Source organism: Erinaceus europaeus, chromosome 8 (assembly GCF_950295315.1).
Source record: "Erinaceus europaeus chromosome 8, mEriEur2.1, whole genome shotgun sequence".
NCBI lineage: Eukaryota > Metazoa > Chordata > Mammalia > Eulipotyphla > Erinaceidae > Erinaceus > Erinaceus europaeus.
Window position 1 is genome coordinate 75585370 of NC_080169.1, and position 16796 is coordinate 75602165.

At 36.2% G+C, this 16796-nt stretch overlaps 1 protein-coding gene across 1 annotated transcript in view; it reads left to right on the forward strand.

Moving 5' to 3' along the window:
* Nucleotides 1-12307, forward strand: part of PRKAR2B (protein kinase cAMP-dependent type II regulatory subunit beta) — a 126331-nt gene extending 114024 nt beyond the window's left edge. Inside the window, exons 7-11 of the mRNA XM_007528317.3 lie at nt 2957-3058; nt 4720-4794; nt 8801-8866; nt 9130-9268; nt 10363-12307. Coding sequence (XP_007528379.1) covers nt 2957-3058; nt 4720-4794; nt 8801-8866; nt 9130-9268; nt 10363-10496 — 516 coding nt within the window. The 3' untranslated portion in view covers nt 10497-12307. The remainder of the gene's footprint in view (nt 1-2956; nt 3059-4719; nt 4795-8800; nt 8867-9129; nt 9269-10362) is intronic.
* Nucleotides 12308-16796: the final 4489 nt, after the last annotated feature.

The following is a 16796-nucleotide window of genomic DNA, read 5'->3' on the forward strand; positions in this document are numbered from 1 at the left end:
CATGTTAAGCAGCATTGATTCAAAGGAATGTTTATAGTATTTGTTTTATTTTCTGCTTTTTTTTTTTAAATAGCCCATCCTAATATCAGAAGTTTTGCCATGCACTTATTAGGTTGTTTATCTCAGATCCTTTTGTGGAAAGTGGATAGGTTGGGACAACTTAAAGTGAACAATTTATTCTCAGTATGCATAACATCACACAAGTTATGTATTATTCAATCACTGTTCAGCCTCTCCCTCCATAAAAATCTCAATAAGAAAAACAAGGCATGATGGCTTTTTTTTTTTTTTACTAGAAAAAGGATATTACTGCTTACTTATTAAAATGAAAGGAGGAGTCACTTTTTTTTTTTTTAAACCAGAGCACTACTCAGCTTGGGCATATAGTTGGGTTTGGAACTGGGACCTTCTGTGCCTCAGGTCTCTTTGAAAACCATTTTGTATCTTTCCAGCCCTTAGAACAGTCCCTTTTTAAGTTAGGTGCAAAAAGAGGAATTGTTTCAGGTTAAAGGAAAATTCTTTTCTGTCATATTTTAAGGACCAAATACTCAAAGCCAGCAGGAAAGCTTGAAACCAACAGGAGCAGAATGGGGGATAGGACACAGGGCACACTTGTCTGTCATTAAAGCAGTAGGATAAATCTAGAGTCTATCATGACATGTCATTAAGGAAAGTGCTATTTAAAAATGTAGTTGCAGAGGGTAGATAGCATAGTGGGTATGCAAATAGACTCTCATGCCTGAGGCTCCAAAGTCCCAGGTTCAATCCTCTGCACCACCATAAGCCAGAGCTGAACAGTGCTCTGGTTAAAATAATAATAATTAATTAATTAATTAAAAAAGAATGTAGTCATCCCAGCAGGGTTGCCAGCTGGGGTCAGGTTGTTAAAAGGTAAGAAAAAGGGAGCAGTTCTAATTCCAGATACATCCTTAGCACCCAAAAAAATATTTTCCTTCACTCTGTCTCTGATTCTCTGTGTCAGTCTAAAACAGTCTAAAAAATATTTTAGAAGTTCAGCACCACCACCACCCCCATTTTTCTTCCCCCTAATTGTTCGTGTGTGTGTGTGTGTGTGTGTATGTGTGTTTGTGTGTGTGTGTGTGTGTGTGTGTCTCTCACCAGGACCTACCTAACACTCCCAATCCTCTGCTACTGGCAAATTTTCTCATTCTTTTTATCTTAGTGCCAGATGCAGGGAGAGATGCTACAGTACCACTCTGTGCTCTGTGGAGCCTTCTCCAGAGCCCCAGTGTTCTCATATGATGCTAGGGCTCAAACCCAAGGCCTCATCTTGGGAAAAGCACTACTCTAATGGGTGAGCTATTTCCTGGTCCCACAAGTTGACCCCTTTGAATAGTGACAGTTTTCAACCCTGGTAAAAATAAAAAACTAAGGGAGTTGGGTGGTAGCACAGCAGGTTAAGTGTACGTGACGCAAAGCACACGTACCAGTGTAAGGATCCCGGTTCAATCCCCCAGCTCCCCACCTGCAGGGGAGTCGCTTCACGGGTGGTGAATCAGGTCTGCAGGTGTCTATCTTTCTCTCCCCCTCTGTCTCCCCTTCTCTCTCAGTTTCTCTCTGTCCTATCCAACAACAAAATCAACAACAATACTAATAACCACAACAAGGCTAAAACAACAAGGGCAACAAAAGGGGGAAAATATAGCCTCCAGAAGCAGTGAATTCATGGTGCAGACACGAAGCCCCAGCAATAACCTTGGAGGCAAAAATAAAACTGTGACATGAAATCTGGAGCAAAGAGTTTCTCAAGTACTTTTACATTATTATTGCCTTGGTTAAAATATTTTAATATTATTTTTCATGTATGTTATGGCATTAAACATATGTAGGGACATTATGACTATTCCTATGTTTGTATATATGTATATAACTGAAATAAATATTTGCTAAACATAATTCTGCAAAAGGGATACAATCTAAGATTCTTATTCTTTTTATAAAAAAGTGATGACATTGTCATACCAAATTGGTTTTGCCAAACTGTAGACATATCATCCACACTAAATGAACATGGTGCTGGGGCAAGAAAGATAGCTTACCCACTGCTTTGCCATATACATGACCCAGGTTTGAGCCTGGCTCCCACAACACTGGGGGGGGGGGGGCTCTGTGCTGTATTGTCATTCCTTCTGCTTCTATTTATGTGAAAACTTTGTCCTGGAGCGGTGAAAACACAGCAATGATAGAAAAATAAAAAAAACATGGTGCTCCCACAAACTTAAAATCAGATGTATAAGTCCTGTGGCTAAAGGGTGGGGGTGTTGGTCAGAAAGTACAAATATTGAACCTTTCAGTGAATACGTTCTGGGAATCTAATATATAACATAGTGATTATAGTTATAATATTGTATACTTGAATGATGTAGAGAGTAGATTCCAAATGTTCTCATCACAGGGGAAAAAAAAGAATTAGTTATCTGAAGTAAACTAGTCACACTCTGGTAATAAGTTTGCCATATGTAAATGTCTTAAATCAATACTTGTTTACTTTAAACTTACACAATACAGGGGTCTGGGTGGTATTGCACCTGGTTAAGTGCACATAGTTCTAAGCACAAGGACCCACTCAAGGATTCATATCTGAGCCCCTGGCTCCCCACATAGCACATCTGTCGGTATCCATCCTTCTCTCTCCCTCTCTACTACCCCCTTCTCTCTCAATTTCTCTGTCCTAGCCAATATAAGTGGGAAAAAAAAATTCCTCCTGAAGCAGTGGATTCATAGTGCTGGTACTGAGCCCCAGCAATAATCCTAAAAATAAAAAAAGAAGAAAAAAATTACACTATGTCAATTATAATGTAAAGCTGGAAAAAACTAATTTAAACGGTGTGACAGCGACACCTTGTGGGAATAGTGCTATTACAAGTTGGTGACAATCTGCATAAAAAATACAGTTTGTTTTTCTTCATAATGTATTTGATATTCTTTTTTTTAGGACAGGGTAACCTTCAGGAGAATAATTGTAAAAAATAATGCCAAAAAGAGAAAAATGTATGAAAGCTTTATTGAGTCACTGCCATTCCTTAAGTCTTTGGAGGTAAGTATATGTGTATGCTTTCATTTTATTTTTCTTTAGAAGCTTCTGTTTTGATAGGAATATTTCTTGTTTCATACAAAATTTTCATGTAATAAAAACCTATCTGTAGGAACTTCAGTTCATAGTTAGGAAGTAAGGATCATACTTAGGAAATAGGGATTACTTGGGAAGTAAGGAGCTAAGTGACAGCTACCAAATAATTCTGGAACATTGAGAATCAAAAAACATGAACTTAAAAAAGGGGATCAGGGAGGGATATCCAAAATGTCTCATAAGATTTTGTTAAAACTATAGTGATTGCTGAGGGAGTGGTTAGGTATGGAGGTGGGACACAGGACTTTGGTGGTGGTTGGAGTGTGAAACTATGCCCTTGTAATCTTGTAAAAAATAACAAAAATTATTCCCCCCAAAAGAAAAAAAACCCTTATTTTCTTTTGAAAATATTAAATTGGGCCAGGGTGATTATTGTGTATTAGAGAGCAGGACTTGTGTGCCTCAGGCCCTAAGTGACTGAGGTTCAGTCCTTGGCACCCCCATATACCAAAAATGAGCCGTGACTCTCATCTCTCATTAAAAAATCATCATGCCATAAATTTGGAAATCAACACTAAATCTCTATAAAATAAGCAATCACAAAAGCCCTTTTTAAGACAAAATATTAAATTATAGTATTTGTATAACTAAATTTTATTTTACTACTTATAATTTAATGTACTATTCTTTACAAGTAATAGACTCTTGCCAGATATATTTTTATATGGTCTATATCTAAAACCAGCCTTAACATATATATTAATGTCAGCAATAGCCACTAGTTACACCTTTTCCAGGAGAGGATATCTAGATATAAGATATGACTCTCCTTATTTATATTGCTTACTTCTCTTCTACATTCCTCTTAAAATTGCAACCCTTATAGTCTTTTCTATTTTCGGGCTACACTTACCCACTTGTCAAATTCCCTGACTCTAAAAAGTGTATGGTCAGGCTTTCTAAAATTGGCATCACCAGGCAAAGTCCCTCCCTTTAGTGTCAGACTCATTTATCCAATGACATATTTAACATTTCCTCCCAGATGTCCAATAGACATCTCAAATCTAACACATCCTACGTCTGCCTCTCCTTTTCATGGATAGCGATGCTATTCTGTCAGCATCTTGACTGTAAACTTCAGTGTTAGTACTAACTCAGCTACTGAAATATCTTTGTTGGATTGTCAGCTCAAATGTGGTAGAAATATTGGCAACATTCCAGAGTGTGTACACGGCAGCTGATCTTCTCTAGTATAATAGCTCTAAATAAAAATAGATCAGGGGTTGGAAATCCAAATGCCTTTAGAGGTGAGCAAGTATCATAAAGAAGAAAGCCAAGCCAGGAAGGAACTATGCTGAGCTAGATAGCACATGCTCCATTTAGAAAAGCAGCTGCTCGTCCACAATAGTTTATTGTTACCACAAGGAAATATGTGCTTGGTGTTTCTGAGTCTCTTGGACTTCAAGAGAGACTGAGAATCATTTTTTTAAGTGCTGGCTGTTAGTTAATATAAACACAAAGCCATGTAAACCCATATACTGCATGGTTTTATTCAGCCTGTAAGATACTGCTTTTAAGTGTCTGAATAAGTTTGTCTCTACTTAATATTTTCCTTTTTCTCTATTTAGGTTTCTGAACGTCTGAAAGTGGTAGATGTGATAGGCACCAAAGTATACAATGATGGAGAACAAATCATTGCTCAGGTATAATACTTGTTAGTAATTCAGCTGACAGTTATACTCCAGAAGGTTCTTAGACATAAGAGGGGAAAAAATAAGTGAGTTTCCCATGAAATTAACGAGGGCCCAGAAGGTACACTGAAGGATACTGTGAAGTCATCTATGCTAAGTTTGATTCCTGATGAATACTCCTGAAGACAGTTTCCTGATAAAAAATTAACCAGGAAGGGAACAGTGTAGACTATGTTGAATCCTAGGCACTAAATGAAAGCCAATATACTGTTTAACCCCAAATGCTACTTCAGTTGGAACTACTAGTATCACCTACCTTGATTAGCATAGCGAAGAAGAAGCAGGGTTTATGAAGATATTTGATGTTCACTGATAAAACATGTAGACGATATATTGCATTTCCTAATTAAATCTTTGAAGTGCAGGATTTAAACTGATTTTGAATAGATCCTTTAATTTTGTACCATGTTATATGTTATAGTGCACTTTTATCTAAAATGCTATCTTTATTCACAAAGAAGATTCAAAGTCTGTGAAACTGAAGTAAGGATAACTGTTTTGAAGTAAATCAATATACATAGACACATACATAGATTAGAATAAGAGGGACTGGTAAAAAGTAAAATTGGAGAATGCAGCTAGAGTTTGACTGAATAAAATGATATATGATAGGTGTAGAGTACTTTGTAGCTTTTTATTTGAAAATAATTATAGATTTCCAGGAAATGAGAAAAATAGCACAGAGAGAGCCCATGCACTTTCTGCTTGGTTTCTCTGCTTGCATCACTATAGGACAATATCAAAACTAGGAAACTGATGTTGACACAATCCACAAATCCTATTCACATTTCACCAGTGTTACATGCACTTGGAGTATGTTTTTTTTTATTATTATCTTTATTTATTTATTGGATAGAGACAGTCAGAAATCAAGAGGGAAGGGGGATATAGAAAGGAACAGAGATAGACACCTGCACCCTGCTTTACCACTTGCAAAGTGTTCTCGTGTAGGTGGGGAGAGGGGACTCAAACGTGGGTCCTTGTGCCTTGTAACATGTGTGCTCAACAAGGTTCACTACCACCTAGCCGCCTTGGAGTATGTTTTCATTTTTTAATTTTTGACAGTTTTATTTTTTATTGCCACTAGAGTTATTGCTGGGGCTCAGTGCCTATGCAATGAATCCACTGCTCCCCGCAACCATTTTTTCTCACTTTTTTTAGTTTAGTTTTTTTTCTGTTTCTTCTCTTTTTATTTTTTCCCCTCCAGGGTTATCACTGTGGCTTGGTGCCTACACTAAGAATCCACTGGTCCAGTCTATATATAACAAACCTATAGCCAGCATCATACTCAGTGGTGAAAAACTGGAAGCATTTCCCCTCAGATCAGGTACTAGACAGGGCTGCCCACTATCACCATTACTATTCAACATAGTGTTGGAAGTTCTTGCCATAGCAATCAGGCAGGAGCAAGGAATTAAAGGGATACAGATTGGAAGAGAAGAAGTCAAACTCTCCTTGTTTGCAGATGACATGATAGTATACATAGAAAAACCTAAGGAATCCAGCAGGAAGCTTTTGGAAATCATCAGTCAATACAGTAAGGTGTAAGTCTACAAAATTTAGCATACAAAAGTCACTGGCATTCCTTTATGCAAACACTAAGTTAGAAGAAGATGAAATCCAAAAATCAATTCCTTTTACAATAGCAACAAAAACAATAAAATATCTAAGAATAAACCTAACTAAAGAAGTAAAAGACTTGTATACTGAAAATTAGTCAAGGAAATTGAAAGAGACACAAAGAAGTGGAAAGATATTCCATATTCATGGGTGGGAAGAATTAGTATCATTTAAAATGAATATACTACCCAGAACTATATAAAGATTTAATGCTATCCCGATCTAGATCCCAACCACAATTTTGGAGAATAGAACAAATGCTACAAGTATTTATCTGGAACAAGAAAAGACCTAGATTTGTCAAAACAATCTTGAGAAGAAAGAACAGAATTGGAGGTATCACACTCCCAGATGTCAAATTGTATTATAGGCCCATTGTCATCAAAACTGCTTGGTATTAGAACATGAATAGACACACTGAGCAGTGGAATAGAATTGAGAGCCCAGAAGTAAGCCCCCACACCTATGGATATCTAATCTTTGACAAAAGTGCCCAGGCTATTAAATGTGGAAAGCAGAGTCTCTTCAACAAATGATGTTGGAAAAAATGAGTTAATGCAGAAGAATGAAACTGAACTATATTTCACCAAATAAAAAAGTAAACTCCAAGTGGATCAAGGACCTGGATGTTAGACTAGGAACTATCAGACACTTAAGAGGAAAATTTTGGCAGAACTCTTTTCTGCATAAATTTTAAAGACACCTTCTGTGAAATGAATCAAATTACAAAGAAAACTAAGGCAAGAATAAACCAATGGGATTACATCAAATTAAAAAGCTTCTGCACAGTAAAAGAAACCACTACCCAAACCAAGAGACCCCTCACAGAATGGAAGATCTTTACATGCCATACATCAGACAAGAGTTTAGTAACCAAAATATATAAAGAGCTTGCCAAACTCAACAAGAAAACAACCCCATCCAAAAATGGGGAGAGGACATGGACAGAATATTCACCACAAAAGAGATCCAAAAGACTGAGAAACACTTGAAAAAAATGCTCCAAGTCATTGTCAGAGAAATGCAAATAAAGACAACAATGAAATACCACTTCACTCCTGTGAGAATGTCATACATCAAAAAGAGTAGCAGCAACAAATGCTGGAGAGGTTGTGGGGTCAAAGGAACCCTCCTGTGCTGCTGGTAGGAATGTCAATTGGTCCAACCCCTGTGGAGAGCAGTCTGGAGAACTGTCAGAAGGCTAGAAATGGACCTATTCTATGATCCTAGAATTATTCTCCTGGGGCTATATCCTAAGGAACCCAACACATCCATCCAAAAAGATCTGTGTACACATATGTTCTTGGCAGCACAATTTGTAATAGCCAAAACCTGGAAGCAACCCAGGTGTCCAACAACAGATGAGTGGCTGAGCAAGTTGTGGTATATATACACAATGGAATACTACTCAGCTATTAAAAATGCTGACTTCATCATTTCCAGCCTATCTTGGATGGCGCTTGAAGAAATCATGTTAAGTGAAATAAGTCAGAAAGAGAAGGATGAATATGGGATGATCTCACTCTCAGGCAAAAGTTGAAAAACAAGATCAGAAGAGAAAATGCTAAGCAGAACCTGGACTGGAGTTAGTGTATTGCACCAAAGTAAAAGACTCTGGGGTGGGTTGGGGAAGAATACAGATACTGGAAAAAGATGACAGAGGACCTAGTGGGGGTTGTATTGTCATGCGGAAAACTGAGAAATGGTATGCATGTACAAACTATTGTATTTACTGTCAACTATAAAACATTAATCCCCCAATAAAGAAAAACAATTTTTTAAAAATCCACTGCTCCTGGAGGCTACTTTTTCCCTTTTGTTGCCCTTGTTGTTTATCATTACTGTTGTTATTGCTGTTGTTGTTGTTGGATAGGACAGAGAGAAATCGAGAGAGGAAGGAAAGACAGAGGGGAAGAGAAAGACAGACACCTGCAGACCTGCTTCACTGCTTGCTAAGCAACGCCCCTATAGGTGGAGAGCCAGGGCTTGAACCAGGATCCTTGCACTTAGCGCCATGTGCGCTTAACCCACTGCACTACCATCCAACTCCCGAAAAGTATATTTTTTAATTATTTGTTTGTTCTTATAAAAGCACTGCTCTTCTCTAGCTTATGGTAATATTGGGAGCCCAGAGCCTTAGTCATGAAAGTTGTTTGCATAGCCATTGTGAGTATATCATTTGAAATGAAATGAATATATATAATTGTTAATCTCATAGCCTATCAATTTAGAAAATGAGCTGACCTATCCCTATTTTTTTTTTAATATTCATCTGTACATTTGCATTGGATTGATTGCTGTCGACTAAATTTGAATTTTTACTGTTTTGTTCTGATAGGGAGATTTGGCTGATTCTTTTTTCATTGTAGAATCTGGAGAGGTGAAAATCACTATGAAGAGGAAGGTGGGTATTTGTAAGTCCTAAAAGTCCACATTATATCAGCAAGGAGTATGACAGGCTTTCTTTTTTATTTATTTTATTTTATTTATTTATTTTACACTGCTCAGCTTTAGCTTATGGTGGCATGAGGGACTGAACCTGGGACTTGAAAGCATCAGCCATGAGAGTAATTTTGCATAACCACTATATTATCTCCCCTGCCCTCTTTTTGATATTTAAATCAAGGTTAACTTTTTTCCTAAGATAAATTTTAATTACCGTTTCAGGGGAAATCTGAAGTGGAAGAGAATGGTGCAGTAGAAATTGCCCGGTGTTCTCGTGGTCAGTACTTTGGAGAACTAGCTCTGGTAACTAATAAACCTCGAGCAGCATCTGCACATGCCATTGGGACTGTCAAATGCTTAGGTAGGGATTGTAGTAGTGGGCATGCTTCTCCTGATTGAAATTAAAATGTCTGTACTTCCTGATGTTAAAGAGAACTTTAAGGAATTCTTTTAACCAATAAGTGTGATAATGACTGTAGGTTTATCATAAATTGCCTTTACTGTGTTATGTGCCTACTATCCCCATTTTATTGGTAGTTTTTAGCCAGTTTGAATTTACGGGTATCAATTTACATGGTACCAGCAGTGCAAGATTGTTTGCTCATTCTAGTATTGTAAACATTGCATTGACTTGTGCAACTCTGAAAGACAACTTCTACAAAAAAGTTTTTATTTGGGAGTCGGGCGGTAGCAAAGCGCAAGGACCAGCTTAAGGGCCCCGGTTCGAGTCCCGGCTCCCCACCTGCAGAGGAGTCACTTCACAAGCCATGAAGCAGGTCTGCAGGTGTCTTTCTCTCCCCCTCTCTGTCTCCTCCCTTCATTTCTCTCTGTCCTATCCAACAGCGACAACAATAATAACTACAACAAAGGAAACAAAAGGGAATAAATAAATATTAAAAAAAGGTTTTTATTTCTGCAGTAGAGTGTTATCACACATCCCATGTGTATAATATAAATTCAGCTTTAAATGCATGATATGAATTTAATGTAGTATGAAAACATATTGGTTTTCAGTGATGCACATCTTCAATGTGTTATCTTACAATGTTAGTTAAATTAAAAAGTTAATTTAAAAATATGTATGAAACAGGCAGCATAATAACATATAGATTTGTAGAAGTAGACAAAGGTATTTTGGCTGTCATTTTTATTTGATTAGAAAATATTATAAAATTAAAAAATTCTAAAAAACATCTTTCAATCTATATTACATGGCATTGTAAGCCCTGAGAAGACCAAATAAATAAATAAATAAAATAGGAGAACATTCTTTTGGGTACTTCTTTTTTTGAAGTGGAACATTTTTATTTTTATGCCTTATTTCTTGTATTTGATATTTATCTAAACCTTTACTGTACTATTCATATATGCAGAAGATATATCATAAGTAACTTGAAAATAATGTAGATTTGCAAAAAATATTATTTTTCTTTTATTCTCGCCCTTGGTTCTTAGCCATGGATGTGCAAGCATTTGAAAGGCTTTTGGGACCTTGCATGGAAATTATGAAAAGGAACATCACTACCTATGAAGAACAATTAGTTGCCCTGTTTGGAACGAACATGGATATTGTTGAACCCACTGCATGAAGTAAAAGTATGGAGCAAGAAAACCTATAGTGACAAAATTACACACTAGTGGTTAGTCCACTGAGAATGTGTTTGTGTAGATGCCAAGCATTTTCTGTGATTTCAGATTTTTTCCTTTTTTATTTACATTTACAATGTATCAGTAAACAGAGTAGTGGTTTAATAGACAATAGGCTTTAATCACTTACTAAAGAATAGATCTTAAAAATATCATCTTACTGATAAAATTGGCTTTCAACTCCACAAACCTAGGATTTGACTGCAATATTTATTCAGATGATTGTCTATGTTGAAAAGTATCTGTGTTTAAGAAGAAAATGAGAGGATGCTATCATAGGTGATATATGTTCATTTTGACTTACTCAGATTGCTATGTTAGTAACTGTGCCCATGTAAGAGGGAACTTAACAGCAAATCATGCTTTATAGCATGGCATCACATTCTTTCTACAACTCATTATATATAGTAAGTACAATTTTGGTCATGTTTGTTTTAAAGTTTTTCTGGCTTGATAAGTTACATGCTGGCCTTGGCCTATATTGGTAAAGTGGTAAAACATCATATGCAATTTTTTTTATATTTTTGCAATAAAATACCTTTTGACTTTTTGGCACTGTATTAGTAACCTACATATTTTAGTGGTTTTAAAGACAGGCAGCTTAATGATACTGATAGCAGGGGAGAGTCTTTTTTAGATGAGAGATTACTAACATGTTGTAAACATCTCTGCTTCCTTTTTTCATTTTTCAGTTCTCTGTATTGATCTTTAAAATTTTGAGTTTGATATTTAATGTCATGAAATTTTTAAATCTATTTAAACTTATCTTCTAAAAGCCTAAAATTTAATATATAATAACAAACCATCTTCTACTAGGGGACCCATATTAACATACCCATGTGTATTTCTTTGTTCTTTACAAGGACTACATAATCTTACACATTTTAATAAAATCCAATGTCATCTGTTTCATACCTTTTGCTTCAGAGACCTCTGCTGTATGGGTTGCCTTCAAGGTAACAGAAGTAAATTTTTATGAATGGAATCATATGTAAATTAAAGAAGAATTTCTGCTCACTCTAGATGTACAATCATATGGTCTTACCATTTGATCTAATTTAATTCACAGTTAAAAGAACAGAGTGAACTCAAAACACGTTTTATTAATAATTTATAGTCATCAAAGAGAAAGTGTATTCTTACATAATTTTAGACCTACATGACACCAGTGACTAGATTAATTATATTAAGTTTCTTACTCAAAATGAGCAATGTCATTTTGAAAAACATGCTTCAAAGAAAAATATACACTGGTAAAATTATTCTGTGGCTTGTGTGGTCTTATTAGGGAATGTTTATGGTCTTGTATAATTAAAATGTGGTGAGGTATGTTAATCGGATAATGTATATATAAGAACTAAAATATGTAAAATAATAAATTCAACATTTTAGAACACTTAACAATTTTGCAGACTTTCTAACTAGGAAGAGAGCTTACTACATGAAGATGACTTGTTTTCTATTTCAGATTTTACTAAAAGTCCTGTCTCTTAAAAAAAAAAAAAGAAAAAGAAAAAAAAAACACAAAGAAGCCTCAAATTCCCTGCTCGTCATTCTGTATTCATAACTTTAATCACTTTTTCAAGTCATCTATTTTGTTGCATAAGCTGATTGTTAACTATTCATGAAATAGAAAACAAATGCCTGTTTAATAAAGAACTCTGACCAAGGCTGTAAATGCCAGCTACATTATTTTCAGTACTGTTGGTTATATTTAAATTTTCCTTATAATAAAGCACACTTTTATAGTAAAGTGTTTGGTTTTTCTTGCTTATTATGACCTTCATAGTACTGACTGCACTGTGTGGGAAGCATGATAGAGATGTGGTTTGTGTGGGCAGGAATAGATAACATAATAGTTATCTACGCAGAGACTTTCATGACTGAGGTTCCAAAGACCCAAGTTCAGTCCCCTGCACCACCATAAGGTAGAGCTGATCAGTGCTGAGAGAGAGAGAGAGAGATAGAGAGAGAGTGCTAGCTTCTATGAAAGCAAATCCTCTGAGCTTAATGCAGCAAGAAAGGAGACATTTATCCAAAGGGCATGCAAACACTAATTCAACCGGAAAGAAGCACTCTTACGTTCATAGCTGCATTATTCACAATAACCAGAATAGAAATACCCTAAATTCCCACTGACATAAAGACTGGATGAAGAAGCCATGATACACATATATATTCCATGGAATACTACTCTGCAATCAAAGTTTATATTGTGTCATTTGGGACAAAATGCCTAACTATGCTTAGTGAAGTAAGAAAAGAGCTGACAGAATACTGCCAGTGGTTCACTCATCTATGGAATCTAAAAGAATTGAAACATGATCTTGAAATAAAAATGCAGAAGTAAAACTGTCTTAAGATTATGAGAACTATGGGGGTTGTCTTTGGGAGGATGGAGGTACAGAACTTTGGTGGTATATGAGATGTGGAACAACACTAATCTTACAATCTTGTAAACCACTTTTAAATCACTAATTAGCATTAAAAATAGGAGGCCAGGCAGTGGCACACCCTGTTAAATGCACATAGTACCCATGCACATGGGTCCATGTAAGTGCCCAGGTTTGAACAAACCCTGCTCCCCACCTGCAGTGGGGACGCTTCATAAGCAGTGAAGCAGGTCTGCAGGTGTCTTTCTCTTCATCTCTCTCTACCTCTCTCCCCTCTCAGTTTCTGTCCTATCAGATAAAATAAATTGAAAAGAGCAAAAACAGCCACCAAGAGTAGAGGATTTGTAGCGCCAGCACTGAGCCCCAGTAATAACCCTGTAGGGGAAAAAAAATTAAAAAATAAAATTTTATTCTGGGTGTCACTAATTATTAATTAAAAGTCTGTACTATCTGGAAATTGTCTGTTGAAGTTCACTCAGAGATGCATTTTGTGTGACTGAGAACTCAGATGACTTTAACACAATGCATACCCTTATTTGTTTTATATAAATATAAATGTGTGCGTGTGTCTGATTTGATTCTTACATATCAATATGAGCTCAGGCTTGAGGCATATCCTTTAAGGTAAACAGTATGTGTGATACAAATTGAGAGAATGTATTTGGTTAACTATTATAAACTGATGAGTTTTCTGCCTGGATGATCTGTCAAGTTGAGAGAGTGGGGTGTTGAAGTTCCCTCCTTTTACTGTGTTGCTGTTAATATATTGCTGTAGCTCTTTCAACACACATATCCAAAAAGATTTGTGTATACTAATGTTCATAGCAGCACAATTTGTAATAGCCAAAACCTGGAAGCAACCCAGGTGTCCAACAACAGATGAGTGGCTGAGCAAGTTGTGGTATATATACATAATGGAATACTACTGAGCTATAAAAAATGGTGACTTCACCATTTTCAGCCAATCTTGGATGGAGCTTGAAGAAATCATGTTAAGTGAAATTAGTCAGAAACAGAAGGATGAATACGGGATGATCTCACTCTCAGGGAGAAGTTGAAAAATAAGATCAGAAGAGAAAACACAAGTAGAACCTGGACTGGACTTGGTGTGCTGCCAAAAGTAAAAGATTCTGGGGTGGGGGAAGGGAAGTACAGGTCTAAAAAGAATGACAGAGGACCTTGTAGGGGTTGTATTGTTCTGTGGAAAACTGAGAAATGTTATGCATGTACAAACTATTGTATTTATTGCCGAATGTAGAACATTAATCCCCAATAAAGAAATTTTAAAAAATAGATAAAACTGATTAGTAAGCCAAGTAAAATGCTTAAAAATGTTCCAAGTGAAGCATAGGGCAAAGTGAAAAGGACTGTGGAGTTCATCAAAATATATGCGATTAATAGTTTATTCCTTTTCTTTACTAAAAAATTTATAAAGTACTGATACTTTTCCAAATTTCTCAAAAAAATACTATATTAACAAAGATTAGACCACCTTTGAACCAAGACTATTAAACAGCTAAAGAGATTGTGATATCTAATTATGTTAATACTAAAGGAGAATGAATTATTGATACATAAGGAGTAGTACTATAAGGAAAGTCACCTTCTAAAATTAAACATAGCATGAAATATAGCCTGACATCACAATTTTGAAGAAAAGCGATTGGAATTTGAATTGAAACAAACTTATCTCTTCTCCCCACACCTATGGACATCTAATCTTTGACAAAGGGGCCCAGACTATTAAATGGGGAAAGCAGAGTCTCTTCAACAAATGGTGTTGGAAACAGTGGGTTGAAACATGCAGAAGAATGAAACTGAACCATTGTATTTCACCAAATATAAAAGTAAATTCCAAGTGGATCAAGGACTTGGATGTTAGACCACAAACTATCAGATACTTAGAGGAAAATATTGGCAGAACTTTTCTGCATAAATTTTAAAGACATCTTCAATGAAACAAATATAATTACAAAGAAGACTAAGGCAAGTATAAACCTGTGGGACTACATCAAATTAAAAAGCTTCTGCACAGCAAAAGAAACCACTACCCAAATCAAGAGACCCCTCACAGAATGGGAGAAGATGTTTACATGCCATACATCAGACAAGAGTTTAATAACCAACATATATAAAGAGCTTGCCAGACTCAACAACAAGACAACAAATAACCCCATCCAAAAATGGGGGGAGGACATGGACAGAATATTCACCACAGAAGAGATCCAAAAGGCCGAGAAACACATGAAAAAATGCTCCAAGTCTCTGATTGTCAGAGAAATGCAAATAAAGACAACAGTGAAATACCACTTCACTCCTGTGAGAATGTCCTACATCAGAAAAGGTAACAGCAGCAAATACTGGAGAGGGTGTGGGGTCAGAGTTGAGCAGTGCTCTAGCCTCTGTATCTTCCTTTCTTCTAAAATCTTTTTAAAAATACTTTAAAAGTATAATGAATAATGAAAATATAATAAAATACGCCACATATTTTCAGGGGACTTGTATGGCCAATACTAATTATGAGAGCTTAAATCAACTGAATTTATACAAGTGAGGAGAATCAGTAACTACACAAAAATCATTTACTTTGTGAGTCCATGGCAGTACTCATGCACAGCTGAAATCTATGTGTAATTTATTTCATGTTTTCCTAGTAAATTATTTTGATATCTAGAGAATCTGTGTCAACTTGCCAGTACAGACTATTCTGAGAAGAAAATTTTATTATTAACCAATAGATCAGGATCTTTGTTGCTTTTTTTCCCCCACCAGTCTTACTGCTGGGCCTCAGGGTCTGAGCAAATCCATTATTCCTGGTAGCCATTTTTTTTTCCCTCTAGATAGAGGGTGGGGCGCAGAGAAGAGACACCACAGCATCAACTCATTGCTAATGAAGTTTCCCATGCATACACACAGGTATTCCAGGACTTAAACCTAAGTGCTTACATGTGATGACATGCTATACCATGTGATCCTGTTTCTGTCTTATCAAATAAAAATAACAAAAAAATAGGGGAAATAAATGCTCACAGAGAAGAGAGAAAAGGAAGAACACCTGGAAGTTATAATAGGTGTAGGAATGATTTTGAAAGGATGTGAAGACTGGGCCTTAGTTGTGAATGAAAGCAGAAAGCAGGCATCAGCTTCCATATAGCAGTCAGCCAGGGCCTTTGCCAGAATGGCTCATGTGCTTCTTGGCGCATGTGCTGTTTCATTTTACTGATTAAAAGTTTAAAACCCCTGAGGGGGAAAAATCCTACGTGAAATACTTTGATAAAGAATTGAGGGAAGCCTATATATGGAATAAAAACTACTCATTTGAGTCCTAGAAATACAAAAAAAAAATCTATTTGCCATGTACTCAATGGAGTACTACTTGGCAATTTAAAAATACTAGATTGTGTCCTTTGGTACAAAATGGATGGAACTAGAGATGGTTATGCTTAGTGAAGTAAGGAAGTGAAGGACAACTGATAGGTGATTTCACTCATATATGTAACATAGAAAACTGAAATATATGAACATGAAAAACAGTCAACCCATATGGAACACTTTGGGAGAACTATGGTATTTATCATGGGGGAGGGGTTACAAACCTTTGGTGGTAGGAGTGGTGTAGAACTATATACTTATTGTCTTATAATTTTTTGTCACTACTAAATTACAAATTAAAAAAAAAAATCCAGAAAGCATGCTTGACCTGCCATGCACATGACCCTGTTTCAAACCTGTCTTCCACTGCATAGAGCTAGCTTCAGCGCTGTGGCATCATACCCTCACCCTTCATCTGAAAAAACTGGCCTGGAGCAAATGACAAAAAAAAAAGAATCCTTGGTTCTTGATTACAAT